The sequence below is a fragment of the Clarias gariepinus genome, chromosome 21 (genome assembly GCF_024256425.1).
Source record: "Clarias gariepinus isolate MV-2021 ecotype Netherlands chromosome 21, CGAR_prim_01v2, whole genome shotgun sequence".
Taxonomy (NCBI): Eukaryota; Metazoa; Chordata; class Actinopteri; order Siluriformes; family Clariidae; genus Clarias; species Clarias gariepinus.
In genome coordinates, this window is record NC_071120.1 from 15,918,231 (window position 1) to 15,945,468 (window position 27,238).

Consider the following 27,238-nt stretch of genomic DNA (forward strand, 5'->3'; position numbering starts at 1 on the left):
AAAGATTTTAGTTAAATGTTTTGTAGATGTTTTCTATTTGTGATTGATTTTTTGGATCAGTTTTTGGAAAGATTTATTAACTCCAGAGGGAAAACCTTGATGTGTTTGCATACTGCAAAAAAAAAAAAAAAAAAAAAAAGTCTTTTAAATAAAGCAGGGAACAGTTTTTGTTTTTTTCCCCCCAGAGAATGCAAATAAGAAATACAAATCTATTCAAATCCACATAATTGGCAAGAGACATAAAACACAAAAAACTGACATAGTTTATATTTATTTATTAGGAATAATAATGACTAAACTATACTTTTTAAAAACATTATGTTTATTACTTTGCATTTTAATAACAGCCAACAGAGTTGAAACATTACAACTACAAATTTTACACAGTACCTAAAGGAAAGACACCAAAAATAACATTAATACACAATTGCACACATACTCTTAAGAAAGAATGAAAAAAAAGAGAAACAAACAAATAAATGGGCTCTAAGAGGGATAAAATAAATGTACAACATGCGAACAGTATTGTCTTTGAGATTGTCCACAAAGGCAAGAAATGGACTTACTTTTATTTTATCTATAGCTATTTTTGTATTCCTTTATTGCTTTTTTCTTTTCTTTTTCGCAGCATGACTGGATTTTGCCCTATCGACACTAACTTGTATATTATCCTCATTCAAGTTGCGCGGTATTTCATATGGCCTACTAGTCCCTATACATGTGCACTACTTAAGGTATGACATAGCGGTTTCGGCGCCCTCTATAGTGCACTGCTTTACCGATACTGCGCTTTTAGGATGCGGTTTCTATTAAGCGTATTCCGTTCACCGTTGCCATGGTGATGACAACGGCTTCTTCGCACAGGTTGGAGGAGTGTGTGCGCTAGGGTTAGTCTGTGTGAGGCTAGGCTGTGTAGCATCGAACAAGCCGAGGACCTAACTAATGCCTTACATATCGTTTACCTTTTTAAAGTATACATTTGGTTTATCAGAGTTAAATTAAGGATAAGTGTAGCATGTTATTTGAGACGCGCAGTGAAGGTGCAGAGTGTGAGAGCGGAAGCTGCACACCGGAAGTGTCGCACAGCGCGTCAGGAGGTTTGAATAAACTTCAATTGAGTTGTAATGTATTTGCGAAACTTTTTCACTCTAAGCCTAATTTGCTTGTGAAATTAATTTGTTTATTTGAAGCTTTGTCATGAAGACAGCAACAATATTTGGATAATCATTAATGATAATTTACCTAGAATTAGTTTCAATTCAACTTTAATAACACAAGTCTTTATTTTATGTTATTTTAAAGAGAAATTGCATATGCAGTTGAAGCATAGCATCAATCTGGCAAAACTAAGGTACTATTAATACTACGAATATTGTCTTAACTATTAATACTATGTAAACAACAAAAGTCAACAACAGCATGCTGAACATTTTTCACATTACAGTGAAGAGCTGGAGAGAAGAACCAAGGAAACCCAGAAGCTTCAGGATGAAGTCGAACAGGCCACAAGACTCACTTTGGAAAGAATGAGCCGTGCATTTAGCAACATGGAAATGTCAGGTAATCATATTTTTACAGGTGAGAATATGATCACAACTAGCACGTGTAGTTGTACACGACGAGGGCATGTGCTTTAAATTTCTGTTACCTAGGCTTACACTGATCGGCCATAACATTATGACCACCTGCCTAATTTCGACAGTTTTGGACTTTCTCTGAATCGGTCTATCGCAATTTTGCCCTTGTCAAAGTCACTCAAATCCTTATGCTTGCCCATTTTTTTCCTCAACACATCAATTTCAGGAAACTTGCTGCCTAATATATTCCACCCACTTCCAGCCACCACTGTAACAAAATATTGAAAATGTAGCATCTGTGAAAAGGGCCAGACTGGAATGGTTAGACAACTAGGTCAGAGCAACTCCAAAACTGCTCTTATGTTCATGTTCATGGTCTGCAGTGTGAAAGTAATCTAAGGAAGGAAAGCCTAAAAACAGGGTCATGAATGGGCAAGGAGATGTACATGGGGAGTGAAGGTTGGCATTATGTAGTCCAATCGAATAGATTAATTAAGAAAAATATTAATGCTGGTTTCAGTAGGAAAGTGTCAGAACACATAGGTCATTACAGTTTTGTTGGCAAAGGCAGGTGACCTACTCAATATTAGGTGGGTGGTCACAATATTATGGCTAATTAGTGTATGTTTGTAGTAATGCATGTGAACTCCTTATACTGTAGATCATGAAGCAGGGACATCTCCAGAATTTGAAGTTTGCAGCCAACATTCTTGCATCCATTCCCTTAACTATGATGTGGATGTGAACGAAGGAAGTCGTTCGGATTTCCAAGAGAAAGATGTCCTCAAGCATGCACAGGAGGATTCACAGCAAGTCTCAGACCTCCTCAAGCAGCTGCGAGAGGTCAGTGAGAATGTGTAGCCATTCTTCTCCAGGCCTGTTTTTGTGTGTGTAAATCGCAGCATAAACAGGCTATTATAATCTTGCGTAGTTTAAAAGTAGTGTATGCTTAAAGCAAAAATGCATAAATCTATGCCATTGTTGCCTTGGTGCCTTTTTAGGCATATGAGCTGCATGAACTTCAGAAGTTTACTTTTCATCAGTCCGTCATCAAATTGAAGAACAAACTGCAAGAAAGTGAAACCGAGAAAGACACCTTGACAAACTTAAGGTAAGCAACAGGAGACTAAAATGTGTACTGTGTAAGTCCAAAAAACATAGCACTTTTGTACAATGTATGTAATAATATCTTTTCACAGACTAAAGGAATCTCAAAAGCATGCCAAGCTAATGGAGCAGTTACAGGCAGCAGAGATGGAACTGCACTCGCTAAAGCAGACCGAAGGCCACAAACTGACAGAAACTGAGGACAGAGTGAAGACTTTAAGCAAGAGAGCAGAGACGATGGCAGAAATGCTGCAGGACATCTTTACCAGGCTTTCAGATTATGAGAAGCGCAGTGGGAAAAGCATCTGTGTTCGCTATGACAGACCCTCCAGCCCTAGCCAGCTTTCTCTAGGAGATGCAGTAGAGAAAGCACTAAAAGAGCTGGAGTACAACAACTGTGGCCTCCAGGAAAAACTGCAAATGGTATGTCAATTAGTTGTGGGTACCTTTTTCATTTACTGGGCTTTATCTGGGTTCTCAAGCTTGCTTTATCTTTATCAACTTTATAAAGTGCTTCCTCAACATAAATGATAAAGGAACAGTCAGTAATTTTCTTGATGAAGTTATCTAAATCTAGCTGGGCTAAATGTAAAAATGAGAAAAGAGAATTTTTAAATGTGAAAAAAAGAAATCTTTTCAGTGATGATCACCAAAACACTTTGGTTAGTATGAATGAATGCAAGGGCAAAAGAGGGACAAGCAACATGGCTTACAAGCAGGTGGACATGTCTCTTAATCTTGAATGGTTTATTGTAATTGGTCCACATTGGTGATTAACCAAAGTTTAGCCAAGTAATCTTTTTTAAAAACTATGCATGATTATGTTTTGTGCTGCTTCTTCTTTTTCTTCACAGGTTGAGAGACAACTGAGAGACCTAAAAGAACAATGTCAAGGAAAAACACAGTCTCTTTTACAGGAACATAGGGAAAGGTATGCTTATTTTCCTCCATGTGACTAGGGAAAATTTTAAAATGAAACTTTTATTTTTTTTAATTATTTAACCACAAATACAACACATTATGTTTTAAGAGTATGAAATTGTATCTATAATCTTGTGAAAGCTTAGCTGCCTATATGAAGTACTGTATGCTCATTTGATGTTAAAATAATGAGTTTTATACCTGATTTTTATTATTTATTTTTTTTTACAGCATGGAACAACTAATTTCCAATCATGAACAGAAGGTGGCGATGTTGACTGAGAAACTGAATAGCTCTCAGACTAATGCAGATGCCCTGCAACACCAGGTGGAATTGTTACAGTAAGAGTTATGTCTCGATCTGTACTGTGCCTAATGACACTAGTTATGTACAGTATATAATGTCAGTGCATTAAATAAAATGCTAAATGATTAACTGAAAAAAGCAGAATTGACTCTTATGTATTCCCGAGAAATCAGAAATAAACTCTTACAATAAATAGCTAGTTTGTAGTTCTGATCTCTGTTTTGTGTTTAAACAAGACAACAGCTCCAAAGCCAAACCTCACTGCACCAATCAGCGTTGAGTGACATGGAGTCTGCTCTCTCCATACTGCGCTCAGACTTGCTAGAGAAGCAAGAGAGCTACATGACTAAGGTAATGAGAAAATGACTTAAAACCGAACTGATAAACATGTTGTTTTGTTTTCAACATCCTCCTTGTGCTATTTCAAACAAGCATATGAAAGATATAAAGTGTGCTGGTATGCTGAACAGGGAGTGAACCTGTGACTCCTTGACTAGGTCAGTGTTCTGGAAGAGTCGCTGGCTCAAGCAAATTCCCAGACTGAGCAGATCCAGAGAGAGAGAGACCTCTTGCTCCAGCAGGCTGAGGAACAGGATACGCAGCTGTGCCGACTTACAGTAAATACGTGTTTAACCCTAGTGCATTTTTCACTGCAGAAAATAGGACATATGGTACTTTTTACAGAGTGTCATGAACACCCATGCTTTCTCAAAAACAGATTTCATCACATTAAACATAATGACTATCCATCTAGTAGGCAAACCACAAATCTCCCAAACAAAGATTATTATAAACATAGATAAACTATGGGTGATCTTTCTTGACCGCATTTTTTCTTGTGGGCCCGGTATGTTTGAAAAATTATTGCCTCTGCTCTTCACTTAATCTGTTTACAGCAACTGATAGACTTTATCTATTTCTTAATCCTTTTATAAGAGCTCAGTGTAAATATGGAAATTGATATGGCGTCGTAAAATCGATCTCATTCCAACAATTATACCATGGTATTCCAGACAGAGCTCCGTCAAACCGCAGAGGAGCTGAGCCTAGAGCGGCAGCAGAGACTCGAGCTGGAGCAGCGCTGTCTTGGAATTCAGCAGCTTGAGAAGCTTGTGCAGGCTCTTACAGAGCAGTACCAGAGACATATGGACATGCAGGTCAGTTGAAAAAAAAAATTGCATGAACGCAACCTCAGTCTAAACATCTGAAGACACTACATAACATATACAGTACAGCAATAGGCACAAGAAGAGCTAGAGCAGCTTTATAGTGAGATACAGACCCATGTACTGTATTTGCATGTGAGAAAACAGGTAACGGCTTTCCTTGCATTTGTTATAGCCGTATTTAATCAGTTTGATCCAAATCTTATTTCAGCAGTTGTTTCTGGCATTCTTGTTTGTTGGTGTTCCAAAACTTTCAAAGTGAAAATTAACATAATCACCTTAAGAGCTTGCCACCTGGAAGCAGTTAAGCCAGAACTGAATTAGAAATCACACCAGCACAATAAGGCATGTGGCCAAACCGCATGCTGCTTCACACACAGTGTTGAATGATTTGTATGAAATGCCATGTGGAATGACATATGCGATGCAGGAGCAGAGCAGTGGTGAGGCCTGGAGGCTACAGTCTCCATTGGACAAGCGGGACACAGCGCTGCTAGTGAAGCAGCAAGAACTGCAACAGGGCCAGGCTCAGCTGGAGGAGGCACACACACAGGTGCAGGCACTACAGAGCGAGGTGGAACTGTTGAGGATCAAGCTGGAAAATGAAAAAAAGAATGACGGGTTGCTCATGAGGCCTTTGGTGGCTCTGCAGCAGGAGAGGAAGAACCTGACCAAGCAGCTCAAGCAGCTCCAGCTGGACAACCAACAGCTGAGGGTAAACCTACAGAAATCATTCAAGTGAAGATCTAGTTTGTTTTGCTAGTTTCGTTTTTAAATCGCATTGAAAAGAATACAGTAACCAGAACGTAGGATCAGACAGAAGATGTTAAAGCTGTATCATATAAGGCCTATAACCTCAGCTAATCCCACCTTTTTTTTTTCTTCCAATAATAGCTGTGCCCGTGTCTGGTCCATATTTAGTGTCAAGTTGTGAGCATGTAATGGAACACATCTTTATTCAGACTTCAGAAAAACTACTCATGCACTTTTAAGGCACTTGTACAGGAATGCACACATCTGCCGTTTGTTATTATGCAACAGTCAGCTTTATTATAAAGTAATGAACCATGACAGTCATATAATTTAGTCATATAACCTAGAGCTAATTAAGTTCTAAGATTCAAAACTAATGATTGTTTTACATAAAAAAGCAGTAAATTTTCTGTGGGTGAAATATCTAGGTTTTTGCAGTTACTGTATCATTTGCATTAAAATTTGAATTTCAACAACATTGTCAGTTCAAAAATGAAAGGATTACAATTTTGCCATGTAATGGAGTTTCATAATAAGGCTTTCCAGTAACATTAGCTCACAGGCAGAAAGCTTTAAAATATTACAAGCGGCACCTTTACAAACCACTTGAAACAATTTGGAATGTTGTTTTGTATGCCAATCTTTTGTAGTAGAGTTTGGCTGTCTGTTCTTGTGTACATTATGTTGGCTAAAGAGGTAAACTGTTTTGGAAAGAAGTCTCAAAAGGCAGTCATTTTTAGGATTTCAACTCTTAACATTTTACCTTTTGATCACACACCCAGAACTATTTCTTCTGAGATGTAGCATATTAAACCTCTGATTCCATGTGATAACTTGTGCTTGCCTGTGTGATCAGTCTGCACTGCAGGAGGCCGAACTGAGGCTGAGTGCTGTGGAGCAGGAGAAGACCCAGCAGCAGGCGGCCCTGTCAGAGAGAACGAGCAGCCTCCACCAGCTAACTCTGGAGAAACAGCAGATGACTGCTGAGCTGGAAAGCCAGCGCAAAAAGCTAGATCAGCTCAAAGGTAAAGAGAAATGCTCATCTGAGCATGCTTGAAAACATAAAGTGTAAAGATTTAAATTGAATTTGTCAGTCAAACTGTTAAGTGCATATGTGATCGTACTGTAAATATAAACATGTTGTAAAACTTAATTGTGTATGAACCAAGTTTGTCTTGATTTATCAATTGCAAATGCTACTTCTATTATACTTTTCCAGCACCAGGGGCAGTTTGAAACATCTGGATACCCTGTTCACATGTGAAAGCATGCTGAGACCTTGCAAAAGAGTCACATACTGGCATATGGCACAGCTTTTTTCAGTAGTTGTCCCACAGGGATTTTTTTTAGTTTCTTCTTTGTGCCTGCATGCTTATTTAATTACTGGCACAGTTTAGGGACTGATTATCAGCTGGTAACTATGGTTAAAGCTACATGTGACCTTTTCTCCAAAGCTGGGGATAGCTTTCTCACATCTCCTCCCTGCTATTTTGGTTTCAGCAATTAATATTCTACATTCTACAACCACTAGATCTATTGGCTATCTAGTTGTTTTTGAGTGATTTTTCTCATAACGTACCGTACACTGTTTAATGGTAAGATTGTTAAATTAGCTGGATATTTGTTAACTTGTATCTCTGGGGTTGGATCTGGGATTTCATCCCAGATTTTTTTTGGTGTCTGTGCAGAATACTAGGACTACTAATGGCAGTAGTAATCAGCTCTAACAGAAATGTGTCACTGTCTCGAGTAAACACGAGGAGCATGTTTAGATGCAAGGCATTCCTGAGAGCATGAGTCCTCATGGAGGGAGGTACAACAGCTCTTTTCTAGCACACAGTGTTGTCGAGTGGACCCACAGTATTCTGGACTCATTATGAAATAACAGGCGCATTAGTGAGATGATGCACACCGTCAGGTCCATAAGTATTTGGATATTGTTGACACAAATTTTTTTTTTTGCCTCTGTAAGTCACCACAATGGATTTGGAACTAAAGCAAACAAGATATGATTGAAAGAGTTTAACAAATGTATTGCATTAACAGTTTAGGAATTACAGACATTTTTTTACACCATCTCTCTGTTTTCACAGGCTCGAATGTAATCATACAGTTGATGGATAAGCTGTTTCATGGCCGGTTGTGGTCTGTTTTCCAGTTTTTACATAACATATTAAGAAGATTAAAGGTTTGGCATTAATTCAAATAGTTTAGTTTGCCTTTGGTAGCTCTTAATTGGACTCTTGATATGCACTTCAAAGAGATGAGACCATTATTAGAGTCTAAAAAAAAAAACCTATAACAGACCCAGGGAGAGAGAGATAACTTTAGGAACTTTCCTAGTGCAGCAAACACATGAAAGACCACTAAAGTAAATGATTACAGGGACTCAAAATGCAAACCACAACACAATATAATTTATACTCTGATTTACTGTAATCAAACACCTCAAGACTTCTTCACAGTATAGTTAGATAATGATTTAAAACTTATTGCAAAAGTAGCCATGGCAAAAAAAGGAAAAAACAGTACAATGTTTTTTAAGGGCCAAATCAACCCAATCGAGCAAGCAGGCAGTAATTTCCTTTCGGGATTAATAAAATACTCTAACTTCAAGCAACTGTTGTATTTATCATAATAATGGTAGTTCGCCCAAATACTTTTGAGCATGTGAAAACAGAGGATCTTTGCAAAAGAAATAAGCAATTCCTAAACTGTTAATACGATATTTTTGTTAAATCCATCAAAGTCTACACTTCAATCACATGTCCAAATACTTATGGACCGGACTGTATTTCCGGAGTGGTGTAGCTGTACACAGATCCCGGATCTAGCTCAGGTTTTGTGCAGCACACTGCTTTGTCCGTGCCAAGTCAGTATATTGTTATATGTGCTGATCATGACAGTCTCTGGGACATTATGCCCTGATCCACCAGGCCACTACTGTGTGTAATAATGACTGCCATTGTGTTTATTTTCTCGATTAGAAGAGCAAGAGGCTTTAAGAGAAGAACACAGCAGGAAAATTGAGGAGCTGCAATGGCAGAACAGCAAGCTAAAAGCCCAGCGTAATAACATCCGGAATGACTTGGAGCAGGCCAAGAGCACCCTCAAAGCACTGGATGGTGCTGATGAACATGGTACAGTACATACACACCAAAGACTTTATCCAAAGTACACCATACATAAGGTATGTTATTTAAATCATGGAAATATCTGACATTTATTTAAAAATGTTTTTATTACTTTAGCAATATCACACGAGAGGGAGTGCTGTTGTACTGAATATCGGCACGGCTGTGATGCAGCAAAATGCGTGAGGCCTGTGTGACGAAGGCATCATAGCCATGCTGATAGAACGACAGTTCTACAAACACTATTCATTATCAACAGATTATAATTTGTTTGTCATTTTAACCAGTTATATTGCTTCTGCCAGAACTACAGTAACAAACCGCAACTGGTGGAGCTGGCGACTGACAGTTAGTGTGCTTGGGCCGACTCATCCTTGCTTGCAACTAAATTTCCACTTATTCTGCTTTAGAATAACAGCTATGTTAACCTTCAGGTTTTGCACTAGGGTGCATCATCACTTATTCCAGTTAATTTACTTCGGACAATATAACGTCATCATAGTGCTCACGTGACTAGTTTCGAATGTGTGTTTTGGGAGGTAGCTGCTCTCTCCTCAGTACTGCCGACTGTACCAACCTACTTTCACTCATGCTGCGACTAAGACTTATGGTAATTAGCGGCTGTTAGAACACCAGGGACAGGAAGTGATAATTAAAACTTATTATTAAACACCCCAATGTTGTCACCGTCTATTCTTACCACTCATGGAATCTCTCTCGTCTTCAGATTACTCTGTCTGAATTAACTGTTGTCTAATCCTGTATAAATAGTTTGCAATTAAAATTAGTTTGATTCTATAAAGGTACTCATTTTATCTTAGAACTTGATACGCAGCATGCTTTTGCAGAGCTTATACTATATAAGAGGCTCAACTGTAAAATTTAGTAAAAGTAAATGCAGCCACTGTCTGCACTCCTATTCTGAAAAGTGGGCTGTGCAGACCTGCTCTGAACTTTCCATTTACCGATTTAAACACAAGCAAAAACAGCCATTTTCAATTAGGCCAACTTTTGTCTTCACAATAACACAATAGGCAAACAGTAGGGCCAAGTTAGCCCTCACTGACCCCATAGGATCACTTTCTAATTGTAGCTCTATCAAAGCCCTGGGAAAAGAATGTATAGGAAGTGTTAATCTATACACGTGTAAATATAGATCTCCATCTCCAGTGAGAGTAGCCCATGCTTGAAGGGAGAGGATGTTTTTCTAATCAGATTGTCTTTTTTTGTGAGAAGGTAATTCACAATGTTCATTCAGTGAGGTGAGATCTGGGTTAGGTTAAAATAATAGGTGGAAGACTCTGACCCTGTCCTTTCATTTGGCTTCTTTAAGGAACGTGTTCATTTGTGTAGGCTTCCCATCGTTATCCATCAGTTGTGGAGAATAGCAGGAAGGCTACATACTGGGATGCTAGTTTTGGAGCATCTTGGTGCACTAGCTTCCACCTATTATTCTTCCATTTAGTTTTCCATCATGTGATTATGTAATCCGACTCTGCTGTTCAGCCATTCGTTCATTTGCTCTACGTCATCATGGTACGATTGTTACAGCAAGAACTTAGTGTAGTGTTAAATGCTTTGGAAAGCATTGTGTTTGTATTGGCCACTTGAGAGTAGTTTCTATAAGACTTTTTGTTATATTGCTTTTGTGTTATTGCATGGTACATAGACGCTTGTGAGGAGAACGGGAACAATGTGGTCCCATATGACGCAAGCCTCGGTCTTTTGAGAAGCTAGACAAAGCATCCTTTGAACTGGAAGGAATGTATCAGTGTTAGTGCTAAATCACTGTTTTCAGGTCATGCGAAAGTTGTTCTGAATGTTGAGTCCAGTTTAAATGTTTAAAAAAGGTTTTCATGGTGTATTTAATCCATACACACAAAAAAAAACTAAAAGAATGTTCATTATCAACTTCCTGATAATGCTTCTGAGCTGCTATAAGATATTTATATTTTTGACTATACGTGGTTGGTGTTATGTGCGTAACATTTCAGGTCTGAAGGTTGCCTTGGACATACAGAAGCAGATCACTGCTAAGCGAGAACAGGTTGACTTACTCCAGAGCCGTGTACAGATAATGGAGGAAACCACAGAAAAACTCACTCAGGTACAGTTCTTCACTAGCAGTTCCAGTGATGACCTTGAAAACCTTGGCCATTATGGCTAGTATAACATCGGGAATTACTTCTAGATCACTTTCCACCAACATATAGTGTGAGATGCCTATAATTACACCGACAACTGAAATAGCATCTCCATTATCCTAACAGCACAATGCATTTGTATAGTGCAACATGAAAGAAAGGTTTGAATTAACATCGCCTCGTTCTTTGCTCAGCCCTTAGGTTAAGTATCTTATATTATCTACAACAAAATTACCAGCAAAAAGGGCTGATCGTAAAAGGGATAAACAGTGCAATATTGCTGTTAATGGCATAGGTATCAGTCTATTCCACTGTTTTTGATTCCTTGTGGTCTTTTTGTTCCTTTTATTCCATAGTGGAAAATAAACACTTAGTTCCTAAACATTTTTTTTTTGTAGGAAAGAAAGATCTTTGCAGTATTGTTGCTATGTTTGTGTTAATAGATACCTTCTTTAAATAAAATGCTTTTTAAAATTAATCCAGATGCTTTGGGTGGGGTTTTGGCCTCTTAGGAAAAGAACTACCAGGTGATGAAGAGTAAGCGCCAAGCACAAGAGCTGCTGTTTGAGAGGAAGAAAAGGAAGAGGCTGGAAACTGAGTTGGAGGCTTACCATACTAAGGAGAATCTGCTGAAGAGTGAAATCCAGCGGCTCGATAAAGCCCTGCACAAGGTGCTCTTAGTTAAAAATCATAATCATGTAAAATGTATATATAAATAATACATGTAAAGCATAGAAGACAAAAAGCTGGTGCAATAGGGCATTAAAAATAAATGTACTGTAAATGTATCGTATAAGATCCTCTCCAGTTCTGTCAGGTTGGATAGTAAATGTTGGTTGGCAGCCATTTTTAGGTCTCTCCAGAGATGCTCAATTGGGTTTAAGTCAGGGCTCTGGCTGGGCCATTCAAGAACAGTCACAGACAGAACGGTCTCTTTTAGGGATGCACCGAAATTTCGGCCGCCGAAAATTTTCGGCCGAAATAGCATTATCGGTTTCGGCCGAAACATAAGAAAGCGCCGAAAATAAAAGCCGAAATTGTCGCCACACCTCTCCCATCCTCCCGTCTCGTTCGCGCTGTCATTACGCATCAAACACGGAGTATGTCGGCGGTTTGGAAGCACTTCAAAGTTTCAGATGAGGACAGCAAAGTTGCAATCATTTTAATTAATTTGTAGGTTTTTAATACAAACAAAAAGAAAATATTTTAAACATGTTTTTTAATGAAGCCATTTTCGGTTTCGGTATCGGTTTTCGGCCAAGTGCATCCAAAAATTTCGGTTTCGTTTTCGGCCCAGAATTTTCATTTCGGTGCATCCCTAGTCTCTTTTGTTATTTTTAGCTGTGTGCTTAGGGTCATTGTCTTGTTGGAAGGTAAACCTTTGGCCCAGTCTGAGGTCCTGAGCACTCTGGAGAAGCTCTTTATCTAGGATATCTCTGTACATGTACATTCATCTTTCCCTCAATTGCAACCAGTCGTTCTGTCCCTGCATGCACCCCCACAGCATGATGCTGCCACCACCATGCTTCACTGTTGGGACTGTATTGGACAGGTGATAAGCAGTGCCTGGTTTTCTCCACACACACCGCTTAGAATTAAGGGCCAAAAAGTTCTATCTTCTTTGACCTCATGATTCTCAGTTTTTCTGACATGCATTGTGAGCTATGAGGTCCTATGTGTGTGTGTGGCTTTCCTAATCAAGTCCCGTCAGTATAATCAAACACAACTGGACTCAAATAAAGGTGTAGAACCATCTCAAGGATGATCAGAAGAAATGGACAGCACCTGAGTTAAATATACGAGTGTCACAGCAAAGAGTCTGAATACGTAGGCCCAAGTGATATTTCAGTTTTTCTTTTTTATAAATCTGCAAAAATGTCAACAATTCTGTGTTTTTCTGTCAATATGGGGTGCTGTGTGTACATTAATGCAGGGAAAATGAACTTAAATGATTTTAGCAAATGGCTGCAATATACAGTAACTAAGAGTGAAAAATTTATGGGGGGTTAAAAATTAATTGCAAAAGGCTGCAAAAAAATTTAAATGGCGTCTAGAAAATTTTACATATTTATTCAGACCCATTTTTGTATATCAAGCTGGTGATTTTGCTCAAAAAACGTTTTAGGGCGCACCCCTTTAGTGCACATAATAAGGATAGGAAATTTTACTTTGAATACGTAATATGAAAATTTATTCTGACAGCCTTACTAAAAAGCGCAGTATTGGGTTCATATCCCATGACTTTTATCCTTCATCTCTTCCAGATGTCTGACAGTTTTGCAGAGTGCCAAGAATACATTCAGAAGCAGCAACAAGAGATCATGAGGCTAAAACTCCAGCACACTCTGGAGCTAAAGGTATGCTTTGTACTGAGAATTTCATTCAGCTGTGCTAACCGTGATTATTCTCAGTGCTATCAGTTCAATACTGCTTTCTATATCTTGCCCAGGAGGGCCAGAAGTTACAATCCTTAATTGTGAGAAGTAGTAAGCAGAAACAAGAGTTACAAGCTACGAACAACATCCAGAGATCACCCATCACCAGCCCTGCCCTTCCTGTACAAGTCCCCTTTCAAGCTTACTCTGCCAGCCAGGTGGAGGTATAAATACTTACAACTGCAAATATTATACTTAACAACGAATAGAATATGTTTTTAGGTCTTTTTCTTTCTTTATGTCCAGTTAAACATAAGTGGCCAGAAGTGTAGTCCTGTTCTGGAGCTGCGGAGCCTTGTTAAAGAGCTACGCAGTGTGATCGATGTGGAACAAAGCCCTGACACTGGCTACACCAGCTGCAAGTGGCTTGAGGAGACTCACGGGAACAGAAAGTAAGAGTAGTAAGAGTTTGGTCTCGGTTCAGTCATTTGGGAACACTTCTACTGAGCATTCATAATGAAAGAAGCCAAGGGAGACAAATCTGTTACTGCAAATAACAGTGCATGTGTTTCAGTAGCGGCATGAGACCTCGCTTTCCTCATATGACAAGATCACATTTGCTCCCAATTACACTGTGTTATTCTTGTAACATCCTTATATGGGCACTGCTGGGTGTTCCTCTTTTGCCAAATGTCTTCCTGTTTAAAGGCATTGATCAAGTTCAATAGTCATAAGGTGCTAATAAACAGAAATACTGAGGAGTAATTTGTGGGAAAGCTAAATTATGTGTGCATCAAAACATAGAAAGAATACGCTGGGAACACTTTTTGTTCATCTTTTTGAAGACTGATTATTATAGTGAATTTGAATGTAAACACAAATTCAAAAACACAAAAAGCATCCCCATATGTAAAAGCATAATTTGTATTCATTTATAGCATAACTGAAAAAAAAAGAAGTTATACAAAAAAAAAAAAACTCATTTAAGTGCAATGTACAGTAGTTATATAGTCACCAATTACATCTACAATCTGCCTTTGTGTTACTGTCTATCTAGGTCCTCGAGCAGTGGACGTTATTAATGAGCCGCTTTACAAAAATGCACATAAACACTGACAAGCCATCACATTGAACCTATTAACATTAATAGGTTAACACTTAGGTTTTAGGTTCCCCCTGTGCCACCAAAACAACTCTGAAGCCTCAAGGCATGACTCCACAAAACCTCTGAAGGTGTGATGTGGTGTCTGGCATCAGGACATGAGCAGCAGATCCTTTAAGTCCTTTAAGTTGCAAGCTAGAGCCATGGATCAGACTTGTTGCAGGCTGTGATGCACTGGGGTTTCTGATACCTTTCTATCATAGCCAATTTTCTTTTCTTTTCTGTAGGATCGGACGGAACAGCCTAGCCTTTGCACCCCACAGGCATAGATGAGCTTATTTATATATTTTAATATAATATGATAATTATATATAATTGATTATAATCAATGTTATTCAATTCAGTTGCTGGTGGTGTTAATGTTACGGTGTTGATCTCTAATGAGCTGCCTTAACAGCTGGAAACAGGAAGTTAGTCTGTGGTAATCACTAACTGTAATGATTTAGGTTGAAAAATGTTGAGTGACTCTATATACTATATGCTGTTTTTTTTGTAGTTTCTTTTTTGCTTATTTTTTCAGTCATGGTTTAGAGCTTGCTTGTGTTTAGAGACTCTCCTATATCAGTCTCTCTTCTGTAACCCATGATTGTACATTTGACTATGGTTTAAATCCTTCTTTCTTTATTCTATGTTGTGCTATTAATGCACACTTCCAATAACACATGGTTGTCCTGCCCTGCACGTGTTGCCCTAACACAGTGAGCGAGGTCCTGCCCGAGTCTCTAACTTCAATAAGCAGGACATGAATAGTGCTTTTTCAGCTAACAGTAAGTGTGTTGCTTTAATGATGAATTTAATTAATTCTTAGACACCTCCCTTTAGAATAACAAGTGCCCCAGCTATCTCCCATATGACACTGGTGCACATACTGTAAAGCTAACAAGCACATTAAGGTATTGCTAGCATTAATCTTAGACAAAATTGTGCATATTAAAAATGCAGTGGTTCCCATTATTTCAATTTTAAATGTACTTCTTTTGGTGATTATTTCAGTTTTCAAAGATGACACTGGGCTGAAAGCAGGCCAGCCAAGCTATTCTTCGTTTTGTGTAGCAGCGCTTGGACGGAGGTCTCCGGTACACTCCCTCCTGACCTCTGACGTTCCTGCTGATATGCTCAGTGGTCTCAGGACACAAAGCCCTACCCATACTGTGCAAATATGTAAGTCTTAACTTTGTACCAGGCCATAACCTGACTGTTTTGGAGGTAGAATTATCTAACAAAAGCCTGGATGTAAATGGTTTGCAGTATTGTTCGTTTGAATAATTTTTTTTTTTTTTTTTTTTTTTATATATTAAAGCAGTAATTGAATGTGTAATATGCAGTGTTCTACATTTAGCCTTACATACACTACATGGCCAAAAGTTTGCAGATAACTGTCCATACAATATGTGGTCCTCCTTTACACATTTGCCACACTTTTGGGTAAGATGTCCTTGTACACTGTAGCATTATAACTTTTCTTTACTAAAACCAAGAGGCCCAAACCTGCGGGTACATAAACACGTGGCTTTCCAAGAGTAGAAAAATGTGAGCATTCTGTACAGAGCTCACTGACCTCAATCACAATGAACACTTTAAACCGCAACACTGACTGAACACCGTCACCGACGAAGAACTAGCCTTTTCAGAAGAATGGGGCATACTGTAAGAGCAAAGAAGGCCAAATCTGGGATAATATGTTAAAAAAGTACATATGGGTGTAAAGGCGTCCACAAACTTTTATGCCATACACTGTAAGCTCCTTCCTAACTCAATGTTGGTCAGAGTACGTCAATTTAATATACTAAATATGTTTAGTATACAAATAGTATACTTTATTAATATTTAGTATTTTTAAGTTTTGTAATTATACTACGTAATAGTAAACAAACTTGAAGTAGTTGGCACTTATTGGTTTTGCTAGTTTATTGTGGCTAAAGCTTAAATGCTTTAATGTGTGAAAGTATTTATAAACATAAGCTATTATTCATATAAACTAATATGAATGATAATTTGACCACTTGATGATATGTTGACCTAATACACTACCTGGCCAAAAAAAGGTCACCATTTCAAAAGTGTTAAATTATTCGACAGGCAAAGAAAACAACTAAGAGCACTTGAAGTTATTGAAACTGGGTTAAGAACACTTCAAAACATTATTAAAACTTGGAAGCATACTGCTAAACTGTCAACTTTGTGGAAGAATTATAGTTGAAAAGAAATCATGACTGTTGGTCATGTGATCTAATGAGTTCAGATTGACCCTATACCACAGCGATAGGTGTGTCAGGATAAAAAGTGAAATGCATAAAGCGATGCACCCATCATGCATAGTTCCCACCTTTGGAGGCAGTGTTATGGTGTTATGATCACTGCTTCAGTTGGTCAGTCATGGCTCAGTAACTTTGTGTGGCAATAAAATTAAGCCATCTGATGACCTGAATGTATTAAATGCCCATTGTATCACATCAATAGAGTTTTTCTTCCTTGATGATGGCGAAGGCATTTTTCAAACCACAAATTGTGAAAGAGCGGATCTGGGAGCATGAGCAATCATTTTCACATGTAAACTGAACACCAAATTGTGTTCTGTAATTAAAGCTAAATGTGATTGAATGAAATCAGAGTGTGAGATTTTTTTTTTTGGCTGGACAATGTATAAGGATTAAGGATATGCTTATATATTTATTGGAACAGCTGACATAAAGCAAGCTGAAATAACAGGGCAGACATACAAGAAACAGCAGAGCAAGTCAAACAGTTTCCAGAACAAAGCAGGGGATCAAAAAAAGAATCAAGGTAGGGGTTTTGCTGGGAGTGCAAACAATTTTGATATTTTTATGATGTTTTTTCTTGTACCATAGAAACCTTATATTCCCACGTTTTTGTCTAACACTTTTGCAGAAATGTCCTCGATGATAAAAAGCCAGGAAAAGATAAACAGGAGGATCAAAGAGAGAAAAAAAAATCATAAAAGATAAGCATTCAGACCAGACAGAAGACAGAAGGGAAAGTATACAAAATGAATAACTGTTCTTTTGCATGGAAAAATAGAATATGAACTGTATAAATGACTACTTTGAATTATCTAATAACTTAATGGACTCATTATTTAAGTAAAGGACATTAAGAATTTTTTTCTTAAAAAATGAGTGTTGTCCAATCTTTTTACTGTTATCCTTTATTAATATTCCTGGTTAGAGTACTGCTCAGCTGCACCACTTGAATTATAGTTGAGGTGTATTTAAAGCACTGCATTTTCTGAGCGTGTCATTGTTGAAGCTGTTGCCCTTTAGTCCTCTGGTCCTGTTCTCTTGCTCCTCCTCAGAAAAAAGCGCACTGAGAAACTGCCAAGTAATAAACGTAAATCTCAGATGTGTTTAACTCTGCCATGCCAAACAGTCTAGTTTTTCACAAAGTCAGTACAGGATTCTTTGTCCTTACCCTGGGAACTCTCAATCCTTTAGTGATGACGAACTGCCTGAAGGCCTGAGCACCATGAGTCTGTTTCAATTCTTCATCCTGTTCAGTGGAGAAAGAAATCCAGGTCTCACATGACTGTAGGATGGATTAACCTACCCGTCTGCTTTCATTGGCTCCAGCTGATTACACTCACCTTCTCATTGGACTGCTGCTCAAGCTCAGAATCCTCAGTCACTGAAGGGTCTCTTAGCGGCTCGTTTGCAGGCCGCTTCTTCCATGTTTTAGGGTTTAAATACCATGCACCATACACCATACACCTAGTTTTTTTACTAGGTGTACACACCTGGTGTTGAGAGAATAATTGGCTAATTGTAAAAATAAGGTTTGTGTATGTTGCATTCATTTTCCATCAATATTAAATATAGACAATTTTGTCACTGCTTCTAATTGTTTTACCACACAAAGCCTAGAAAATAAACATATTTGTGAACCTAAATATAAAAAAATTTTAGGTACAAGCTTTCTGTTTTTGTATTCTTCCCTCTGAAGAACTCAGAACCTTTATTCTTGCTATTTTAAAAAGCACATGCTGATCCATATTAGTAATGTATTCCATTTCTTCTGATCAAAACATAATGTACTGTACACTGGGGAAAATGAACCAATGTGAAAGTTCACCAGAACGAACAGATTAGTATAAAATTAACGTGTGCAAAATCCAATCACTGATCTCTAACATCATAAAGACTCCAAATAAATTGGACCTCCAAACTGAGGCAAGTATTTGCCCTTTCGTAAACGCAACCATAGCCGTAGATACCTGGGGAGGCAAGGAGATCACAATCGGCCCTGCAAACAAATAATTCTATCAAATAAGCTGTTCATTTAATAATAAAAAGTGGAATATTTATCACTATTCTTCAAGAGCTGGCTTAAGGGTTGAAAATATGCACTGGATGGAATTCTTTGCTTCACCTTAACAGATTAGTGTCCGTCAGGCAAAAGAAGCACAAAATTTATACACTTTAAGATTTATAATACAGTGTCTCATGTTACTGTAAGCTCAATAGTTACCTTGTTCAGCTCTCTGTCTTTCAGTTGCAGGTTCTGTGAATAGTCCTTAGACAGTTCCTCTGGTTTTTCATTGGTTCCAACATCCTGGAATGTTATTATAGGCTTTTTTTCACAGCTACTGGCAAACATGTTCAGAATAGTGGACTCTGTGATGTCATTGGTCTCCTCACCCTGAAATAAATGACCTTATAGTCACTGATGTAAGGTAACAAATGGAAAACACATGAAGAAAAGTGTCGATCATAATACCAGAATGGGCCCATTCTGTTTTAAGTGTATGGCAGTGCTGTAATGTGAACTGACCAGTGAGGCGACCCATTCACAGAAGAGCTTGGTGACTGTATTGACCTCTTCACCAGGAGAAGTTGAGTGGAAGCTTTTGTCGCTAATTGTCCGGTCTTTTTTGGCCTCAATCTCCTTAGCTTCCCTCAATTTATAGGGATTACGAGAAATAGGGGTTCGTACCTTATCCTGCCTGGAACTGTAGACATGATGTATGTTCATAGTAGGGATTATATTTTTTATTTGACAAAGTAAAATAGAAGAAAAAACAAAGGTTATGAAGTAAAAACAGCTGTAAGAAAAATACAGCAGACAGTTAAGACAAATCAGCAAGATCTCATACTCATGAATGCACCCACAGAAACAAAGAGAAACACAAACCAAATCATGAGAGTTTGATATGTGTGTAAGTGATAGGAGATTAAAAACAAATTTTATTACTGGTGGAACAACAACAAGTAAAAATCCTGATTTACGACATACAGGATTTTCACATTCAGCACTGTCCGATTCTTACTTTGATGAATACCCAGAGTTATGAAACAAACATTCCATCAGCTCAATATACCTTACACGAAAGCAGATGAGCATGTTATTAAGCCAAACAGAGGTTTTTGAATAGATGGAACACTTACACTGGACTGTTAGGTAGTTTTGTGGGCTGCTCTAAAGCATCTTGATTAAGACCATCACATGGCTTCAGATTTTCTTTGGCCACAGGTGTCTCAGTCCTGACATGCATGGCTGGATCCAGGACAGATAAGACATCCTCAAACAGCTAGAAAATAAGGTTAATAGTTTAATTTAGTATTTCCCATTTGACAAACTAGGTGTTTTGTAAGACTTTATGGCTCTGTTTATATAGTAATGAACATTTGATTTTACAGGTTGTAAATGCATTAGGAGAATAACCATTTAATTTTTATTTAATGTGAAAAGCCAGTATTAATCGTTCATTTACTGTATGCCGTCATCGTCTATACCGCTTATCATGTATGCAGGGGGGCTTGGAGCCTATCCCAGGATACTTTGGGCACAAGGCAAGGTACACACTGGACAGGGTTCCAATCCATCGCAGGGTACTCACACACACTCACACACACACTACAAGCAATTTTGGAACGCCAGTTAGCATAATCTACATGTTTCGAACCCCTAACCCTGAAGGTGCAAAGCCATATTGCTAACCACTACACCAGCAGCACGCCTCAGTATTAATAAATAATAAAAGTTAAAAAATTGGAAAAATTTATTTATAAAAGTGTAATTGCACATCCTTGTGTATTATGGCCTATATATATATATATATATATATATATATATATATATATATATATATATATATATATATATATATATATATAAAAGCCATAAATTAAAAAACAAACCCCCAAATTTAAAATTGCTCCTTTTTTTTTAACTTAGAAATATAGAAAAGACAGAGGTCCCAATGAACTCTCTTACAATGTCAGTATTTACCACATTGTTGTTATAGGCAGAAAGAGGGATTGACTAGAAAAGAAAAAGTTGTGTGCTCATTTGTGACATTTTTGGGATTTCACAGCCAGCCACAAAAGTGATGGGAGCCATGCTTTGGTATGTCTCAGAGTTTAAACAAATAACACAGCCATTGTAAAATATACTTTTTTTGAGGACCATGTGACTTCTGACCAAATGTCTCAAAGAGGTGTTTTGTTTTTTTTATTTTGTGACCAGAATGATGCAATTTTAATGATGTAATATTATGTGCATCTTTATTGGTTTAATGGTCTACCTCAGGTGCCATGCCACTTCCTAAATGTGGATAGAGAGCAAGCGGGTGTGCGCTCAAGCTTTGCTCCACTGCATCCACAAATTGTCGCCGTGTCTTCTGAAGGCAATTTTGTTTGGAGAAGCATGCCTGTTCTTTGGTAAAGCGTCTTTTTGGTGATTTTTGTGATGTAGGGGACAGGCCAAAAATGACAGCTTCAGTTCTACGCTGAGGCTGTGTAAAAGTCCCCGCTTCGGGTACAGGATAGCCATCTCTAAAATCATCAAGTCCTGCTGTCAAAAAGCGCCATCTATGTCCGTTCAGGGCTCCAGAGAGCTGCAGCTTCTGAACTGGGTCCTTCAGGCACTTTGTCCGGAGTCTTTCTTTATACCTGCACAAACACCAAACATAAAATCTGGCTAAAATCAAATATATATATAATAAATTCTGGATATCTGAACATCACAACCATATGGGTTATTATGTTATTTAAGCACCCCATTCCAAAGCATTAGTGCATTAGTTTGGAGTTTCCCCCTATGCAGCTAAGCATCTACCTTCTGTCAAGGCTTTTTATTAAATTTTGGCCATTCTTCCAGAAGAGAATCAGTAAAGTCAGGAACTGATCTTGGAAGAAGTTTTGGAGAAGAGTCTATGTTCCAGTTCATCTCAAAGGTTAAAAATGGGATTGTGATCAAGGGTCTGTGCAATAGACTTGAGTTCTTCTACTCAATTCTTGGTATACTATGACTTCATAAGGCTCACTCTGTGTACAGGGACACTGTCATACTGAAACAGGTTTGGGGCCTTAATTCCACTAAAGGGAAATCTTCGAAATCTTCACACTAATACTAAGAGATGCTTGACAAGTTAGAGTGTGATGGTAAGTCACCCACATTCTTTTGGCCATGTAGTGTATTACAGTTTGAACCTTAATACTGAGTACTATGGTACTGTGCAAAAGTCTTGAGTCACCCCTCATTTTTTCCTATTTTGCTTCCAAGCAGCTAAATGTCTTGTATTTTATATGTAGTATTGATAAATAGTTCTCTAGGCTTCCTGAAGGACTTTTCGGCTATCATTTTCAGCCCAGTCCCTGTACCTGACCAGTTTCAGTGGAATGTGTTTGTTTGTTAAGCCTATGAATCGTTTAAGAATTATAAAAAAATAAACATTCTAATTAAAGCATGAGCCAGTGAGAAACAGGTGCAGATGATGACTGGTGATTAGTATACTGGTGATGCTGAATGCTGAGTAGTTGGAACAGACAAGAGGTTGTTATATAAACCACCAATTTGAAAATTCTATCTTCAGTTACTTAGTCAAATAGTTCTTGCAATTTCTTTAATTTAATCTACATAATGTAATTTATTTATTCATTCATTTATTCTTCTATACCGCTTATCTTGAGTAAAGTATCATGGGGGCCTGAAGGCTATCCCTGGAGACTTGGGGGAAAAGGTGGTGTACACCATGGACCAGGTGACAATCGAATCACAGAGCACACCCACAATGGGCAATTTGGGAACGCTAGTTAACCTAACCTGGATGTCTTTGGACAGTGGGAGAAAACTGGAGTACCAGGAGGAAACAAAGCACGGGCAGAACATGCAAACTCCATGCACACAGACCTGAGGTGAGAATCAAACCTTCGACCCTGGAGGTGCGAGGCCACAACTACTGGTAACCACCAGGCCACCATGCTACCTATAATGTAGTTTATTTACATTAAATATGAAGAAATGAGCGGCTTTGGACTGTGGGAGGAATCCCACCAAGCACAGAGCACAGGATAAACATGCAAACTCAACGCACACAGACCCCAAGGCGGGGATTGAACCTAGACCGTGGAGGTGCAAGGCAATAGTGCCAACCACTAAGGCACCATGTCGCCTTTAGAAAACCAAAATTTCATAATATAGATTTCAGGCGTAATTAACCAACTCAGTACAGTAGGGTGTGTAATTTGACCTTAAATCGACCTCAAATCAGATTTTTAGAATTGATATCAAAAGTATATAGGAGAAGGTGAAGAAGAGTGGTATCTAAAAGAGAAATAAGAAATGCTTATGATGTCTACGTATGTAAACTGCACAGTAAATAGAAACTATTTGCACTAAGGTAACTCTAAGCTAAGAGACAGTGCTGGAGTCGTGTATACAATACCAGGGATGAACAGGAGTTTTGTCTCCGGGTCTAATTTGACATTTTCTCTCGCTCATCTCGTGTATTTTGTTGTCAATCAGCTTTCATGGATCATCTTTATGACCTTGATGTGACGAATGCTCTACACAGCTTCTGTGTTTATAATAAAACACCGCTTCAGGACGCAGTTTGGCTAACCCGCAAACACTGACCTGCGCAACCGATTCAGCGCGTGCGGTTGCCGTGGCAGCAGAGGAGCGCGAGACCTGTCCTACATTTACTTGGTGAAGTGTGCACTCGTCACTAGGACACTAAACAAACTTGGGACGCGAATTGGGATAGAAGCCAAAGAATTTAAAGGGATCTCGCATCATGCAGACAGAACTTTAACAAAAATGTAAATAATCACATTAATTTTATTAATAAATGTATTAATTTAAAATGGTAATTGTATTAAAAATGTGTTGTTTTTTTTACCCTTTTCCTTTGCTTATGCCATTGCAAAAGGCTTGGCATCCCATCACCTCACAGCTGCTGCTCCCAGGATCGATCCACTGTGGCACTTATCAGGATAAAGCAGTTAGCAAAACTAATCAATAAAAAAAAAATAAAAAAGGTAATTATGATGTTTGTTAAGAAAATTATATATGTTTACTGATTATGTCCAGGCAGGTAGCTTAGTGTTTAGCACCTTGCACACCCAGGGTCTGGGTTTGATTCCCACTTCAGGTCTGTGTAAATGGAGTTCTCCCTGTGCTTGGTGTGTTTCCTTTGGGTACTCTGGTTTCCTCCCACACTGCCCATAGTGTGTGAATCAGCGTACAAGTGTGCGTATAAGTGCCCTCTGATGGAATGGTCATAACAGGTCAACATGTCGTACTGTCCATATGCAATTATATGCACCAATCATCAATAACATTATGACCACCTGCCTAATATTGAGGCAGGTGGCCATAATGTTCTGATCAAAGTGCATCACTGCAACCAAAACAGTGATGCACTGTATTTTCTGACAACTTTCTATGAGAACCAGCATCAACCTTTTTTTTTTTTTTTTAAACTACAATAGCTCTTTTATTGAATTGGACTACACAGGGTCAGCCTTCACTCCCCATGTGCCTATCACACTGTCACGGGTTCACCAGTTGCCCTTCCTTGGATCACTTTGTTTTGAAGTTGGCCCTTGTCACAGTAGCGACAGTTACAATATCTAGCTCCAATGACACCTGGAAGTTGGTGGGATATATTAGTTAGCAAGTGAAGATTTAGTTTTGTTTAGTGTTTTGGAAGCTAAAAAAAGGAATGGTGTGGGGATTTTATTGAATTTGGCAAATGCCAAGTTGTAATGGCTAGACGACTACATCAGAGCTCCAAAACCACAAGTCTTGTGGGATGTTTCTGGTCTGCAGTAGTCAGGATATACCAAAAGTGATCCAAGGAAGGAAAACCAGTGAATTGGCGACAGGGTCATGGGTGACCAAGGCTTACTGATGCAAATGGGGAGCAAAGGTTGGCACGTGTAGTCCGATCCGATAGAAGCGCTAGTGTAGATCAAATTGATGAAAAGGTTGATGCTAGTGTCAGAATGAACACACACTCACACAGTGCATTATTGTTTTGGTTGCAGAAAGAGGACCTACTCAATATAAGACAGGTGATCATAATGTTATAGCTGATCGGTGTATAAAACTATTTATCACTTGTTAGTTATCTTGCAAATTATTACAAGTGACAAAAGACTTGTTTTATTCTCAAATCCAATTTAACTTCTGGATTAAATATGAAATAAAATGAATATACTTATAAGAAGCAGTTCTAAAATGGAAAAATGAAAATGTCAGTGAAATGCTGAAGCCAAAAAAGCTGAGCATTATCTAATTCCAGTTCTTAGGAATGGGAAGTGGTTTATGCAAATTTATTACTGTAGCAGCAGTAACAGAAGCCTGGCATTTTAAGTGCAGGATGCATGAGAAAGAACTTTGAATATATTTCTTTTCCTGTTATCCCGTTTGCCTCACACCCTGATCACAAGACTCTCATATGCTTAAGCTGTGCTGAGCTCACAAGCAGCAGATCTATTTGCAGGCCTATAACACTTTGTTTATTCTGAGTAACATTAATGACAATCTTCATCACAGATGCAGACGTGTGTCTTAAAACTACAATATCTCATATCTCATACTATGCTAAGAACTTGAGAACTATTCTGAGTGGCTGTGCACAGATATTATACATCTTATCTGTTTGTGCTACATGATTGTAAAGAAGAATCGGTTGGGTCTAAAACATTTCGGATTCAAATTCCCACAAACAGTTTATGCCAGAACAGTGGAAGACAGGAAGTGTGGACTTTATATTAACTTGGACATGAAACATGTTATAGCACAGAGATATAGCACAGAATTATTGGCTGTCATACTGTCTGATATCACCCAAATGTTTATGGGTTCCCTTTTGAGGTCAAAGTTTATTATCGTTGTCATCTCAGAGGGTTTTTCCTTACCACTACTGCTCCCGACTTGCTCACTAGGGACAATCTGATATTTATAATTATAATTTATATACAATTTTTGAATCTATTTCCATTTTATTTAAATTCTGTAAAAATGCTTTGCAAAAATGCCCAGCGCTATACAGAAAATTGAATTAAATGGGTGTGGTTCGTCACACAGCTGGTATGGGGTGATTCTATAGCTACAAATCTTCTTGGGTTTCTTTCATTAGCTCATAAGCCTTGTTAGCTGACACTCACCATACTGTACAAACTGTTCTTTGTTGCTCAGTGCCTCGCTAAGTTGGGTCCCCAGCAAGCTTTCCACCCTGTCTGTCTGTGCCTGGCACTGTAAAATTTACAGTGTTGGTAATGCATTCTTCAAGCTTTATACTGTATCTTCGTAATTTTTTTTTTTTTAAATGTGCTTTATCCTGGTCAGGGTTATGGTGAGTCAGATCATATCACCGGACATAAAGCAGGAATACACACTGAAACGGCACTAGTTGATCTCAGGACACAATGTGTGTACTCATTTACACCTATGAGAAACTTAGAAAAGACATTCACCTCATGGCATATTTCTTGAAGATAAGGAGCCAGAGGGAGCCCTCATAATCATTTTCTATACAACCTTGGCAAATGCATGTGCTCATAGCGTTGGACTTCATGGACCTCTTATTGAACTGGATCTGGCCTCATAGTTTCAGTAATGAGATTAGTTTACTACAGTATTACAAATATGGCAAAAGTATAATGTATATTTGAAAATGTTTACTTCCTTCCAGTACACCTGCTTTTAAAATATTTAATGAGTGTTTTCTAGTAATAAACAGGGCTTTGATTCCTCCTTTAAAATTCACTAAACATTAAAATGCATTTATTTTTTGGTACAACTTTAAATACCATAAACACCAGTGACTTTATGGATAATGTTTAATTGTACGCATGGTACGTTCATTTTGTATTTATAATCACGTTTAATAAAAATCTAACCTTTTTATCAAGAAACTCTGTTTCAAATTTGACTTAAGTAAAAGTTTTTCCTTGTGTACAGTCCACTCCTAGTGAACTCTTAGTGCTGCAATGAGAGTAAATACAAATTAACTATATTTGCTCTGCACACTCCTTCAACAAACTTGTCAGAACTCATGGTGGCGTGACTTTCAGTTCGATGTGTGCGTGTGTGTCTTTGCGTGAGTGTGCAGAGGGTGTAGCTTTGTTGCAGCTCTAAGCGCGGGAGAGTATAGTTCATGTGAGGAAACAGAATATGCGAACCTAGGTGTGTGATAAAATGTGAGCACACCCTACATCATTAGTCACATGGCTGACATAAAAAAAAATTAGAATCAATGATTTAAAAAATATATATTTTAATATATCATTTTCATAAACAGTTTTGCGGTTTTATAATCAGTTTAGCTGTTGGGCAAATTAATGAT

The 27,238-nt window shown here is 38.1% G+C and overlaps 2 protein-coding genes across 2 annotated transcripts; one reads left to right on the plus strand and one right to left on the minus strand.

The window, feature by feature from the left end:
• The first annotated feature begins 945 nt into the window (after nt 1–945).
• Nucleotides 946–17,683, plus strand: LOC128508984 (coiled-coil domain-containing protein 158-like). Its single transcript, XM_053480489.1, has 23 exons — nt 946–1,097; nt 1,303–1,351; nt 1,445–1,560; nt 2,239–2,420; nt 2,579–2,688; nt 2,777–3,107; nt 3,539–3,615; nt 3,837–3,947; nt 4,149–4,263; nt 4,410–4,529; nt 4,926–5,069; nt 5,509–5,793; nt 6,688–6,856; nt 8,819–8,971; nt 10,960–11,072; nt 11,622–11,780; nt 13,374–13,466; nt 13,559–13,708; nt 13,791–13,936; nt 15,346–15,413; nt 15,640–15,807; nt 17,329–17,430; nt 17,536–17,683. The coding sequence occupies exons 1-23, from the start codon at nt 1,016–1,018 to the stop codon at nt 17,610–17,612; spliced, it is 3,120 nt and encodes a 1,039-aa protein (XP_053336464.1). The 5' UTR covers nt 946–1,015; the 3' UTR covers nt 17,613–17,683.
• Nucleotides 17,684–17,855: 172 nt separating this feature from the next.
• On the minus strand, nt 17,856–23,501 carry zgc:158260 (uncharacterized protein LOC571389 homolog). Its single transcript, XM_053480490.1, has 8 exons — nt 23,327–23,501; nt 21,185–21,551; nt 20,046–20,188; nt 19,432–19,609; nt 19,129–19,299; nt 18,248–18,397; nt 18,076–18,153; nt 17,856–17,978 (listed from the first exon to the last, which is right to left on the minus strand). The coding sequence occupies exons 1-8, from the start codon at nt 23,380–23,382 to the stop codon at nt 17,859–17,861; spliced, it is 1,263 nt and encodes a 420-aa protein (XP_053336465.1). The 5' UTR covers nt 23,383–23,501; the 3' UTR covers nt 17,856–17,858.
• Nucleotides 23,502–27,238: the final 3,737 nt, after the last annotated feature.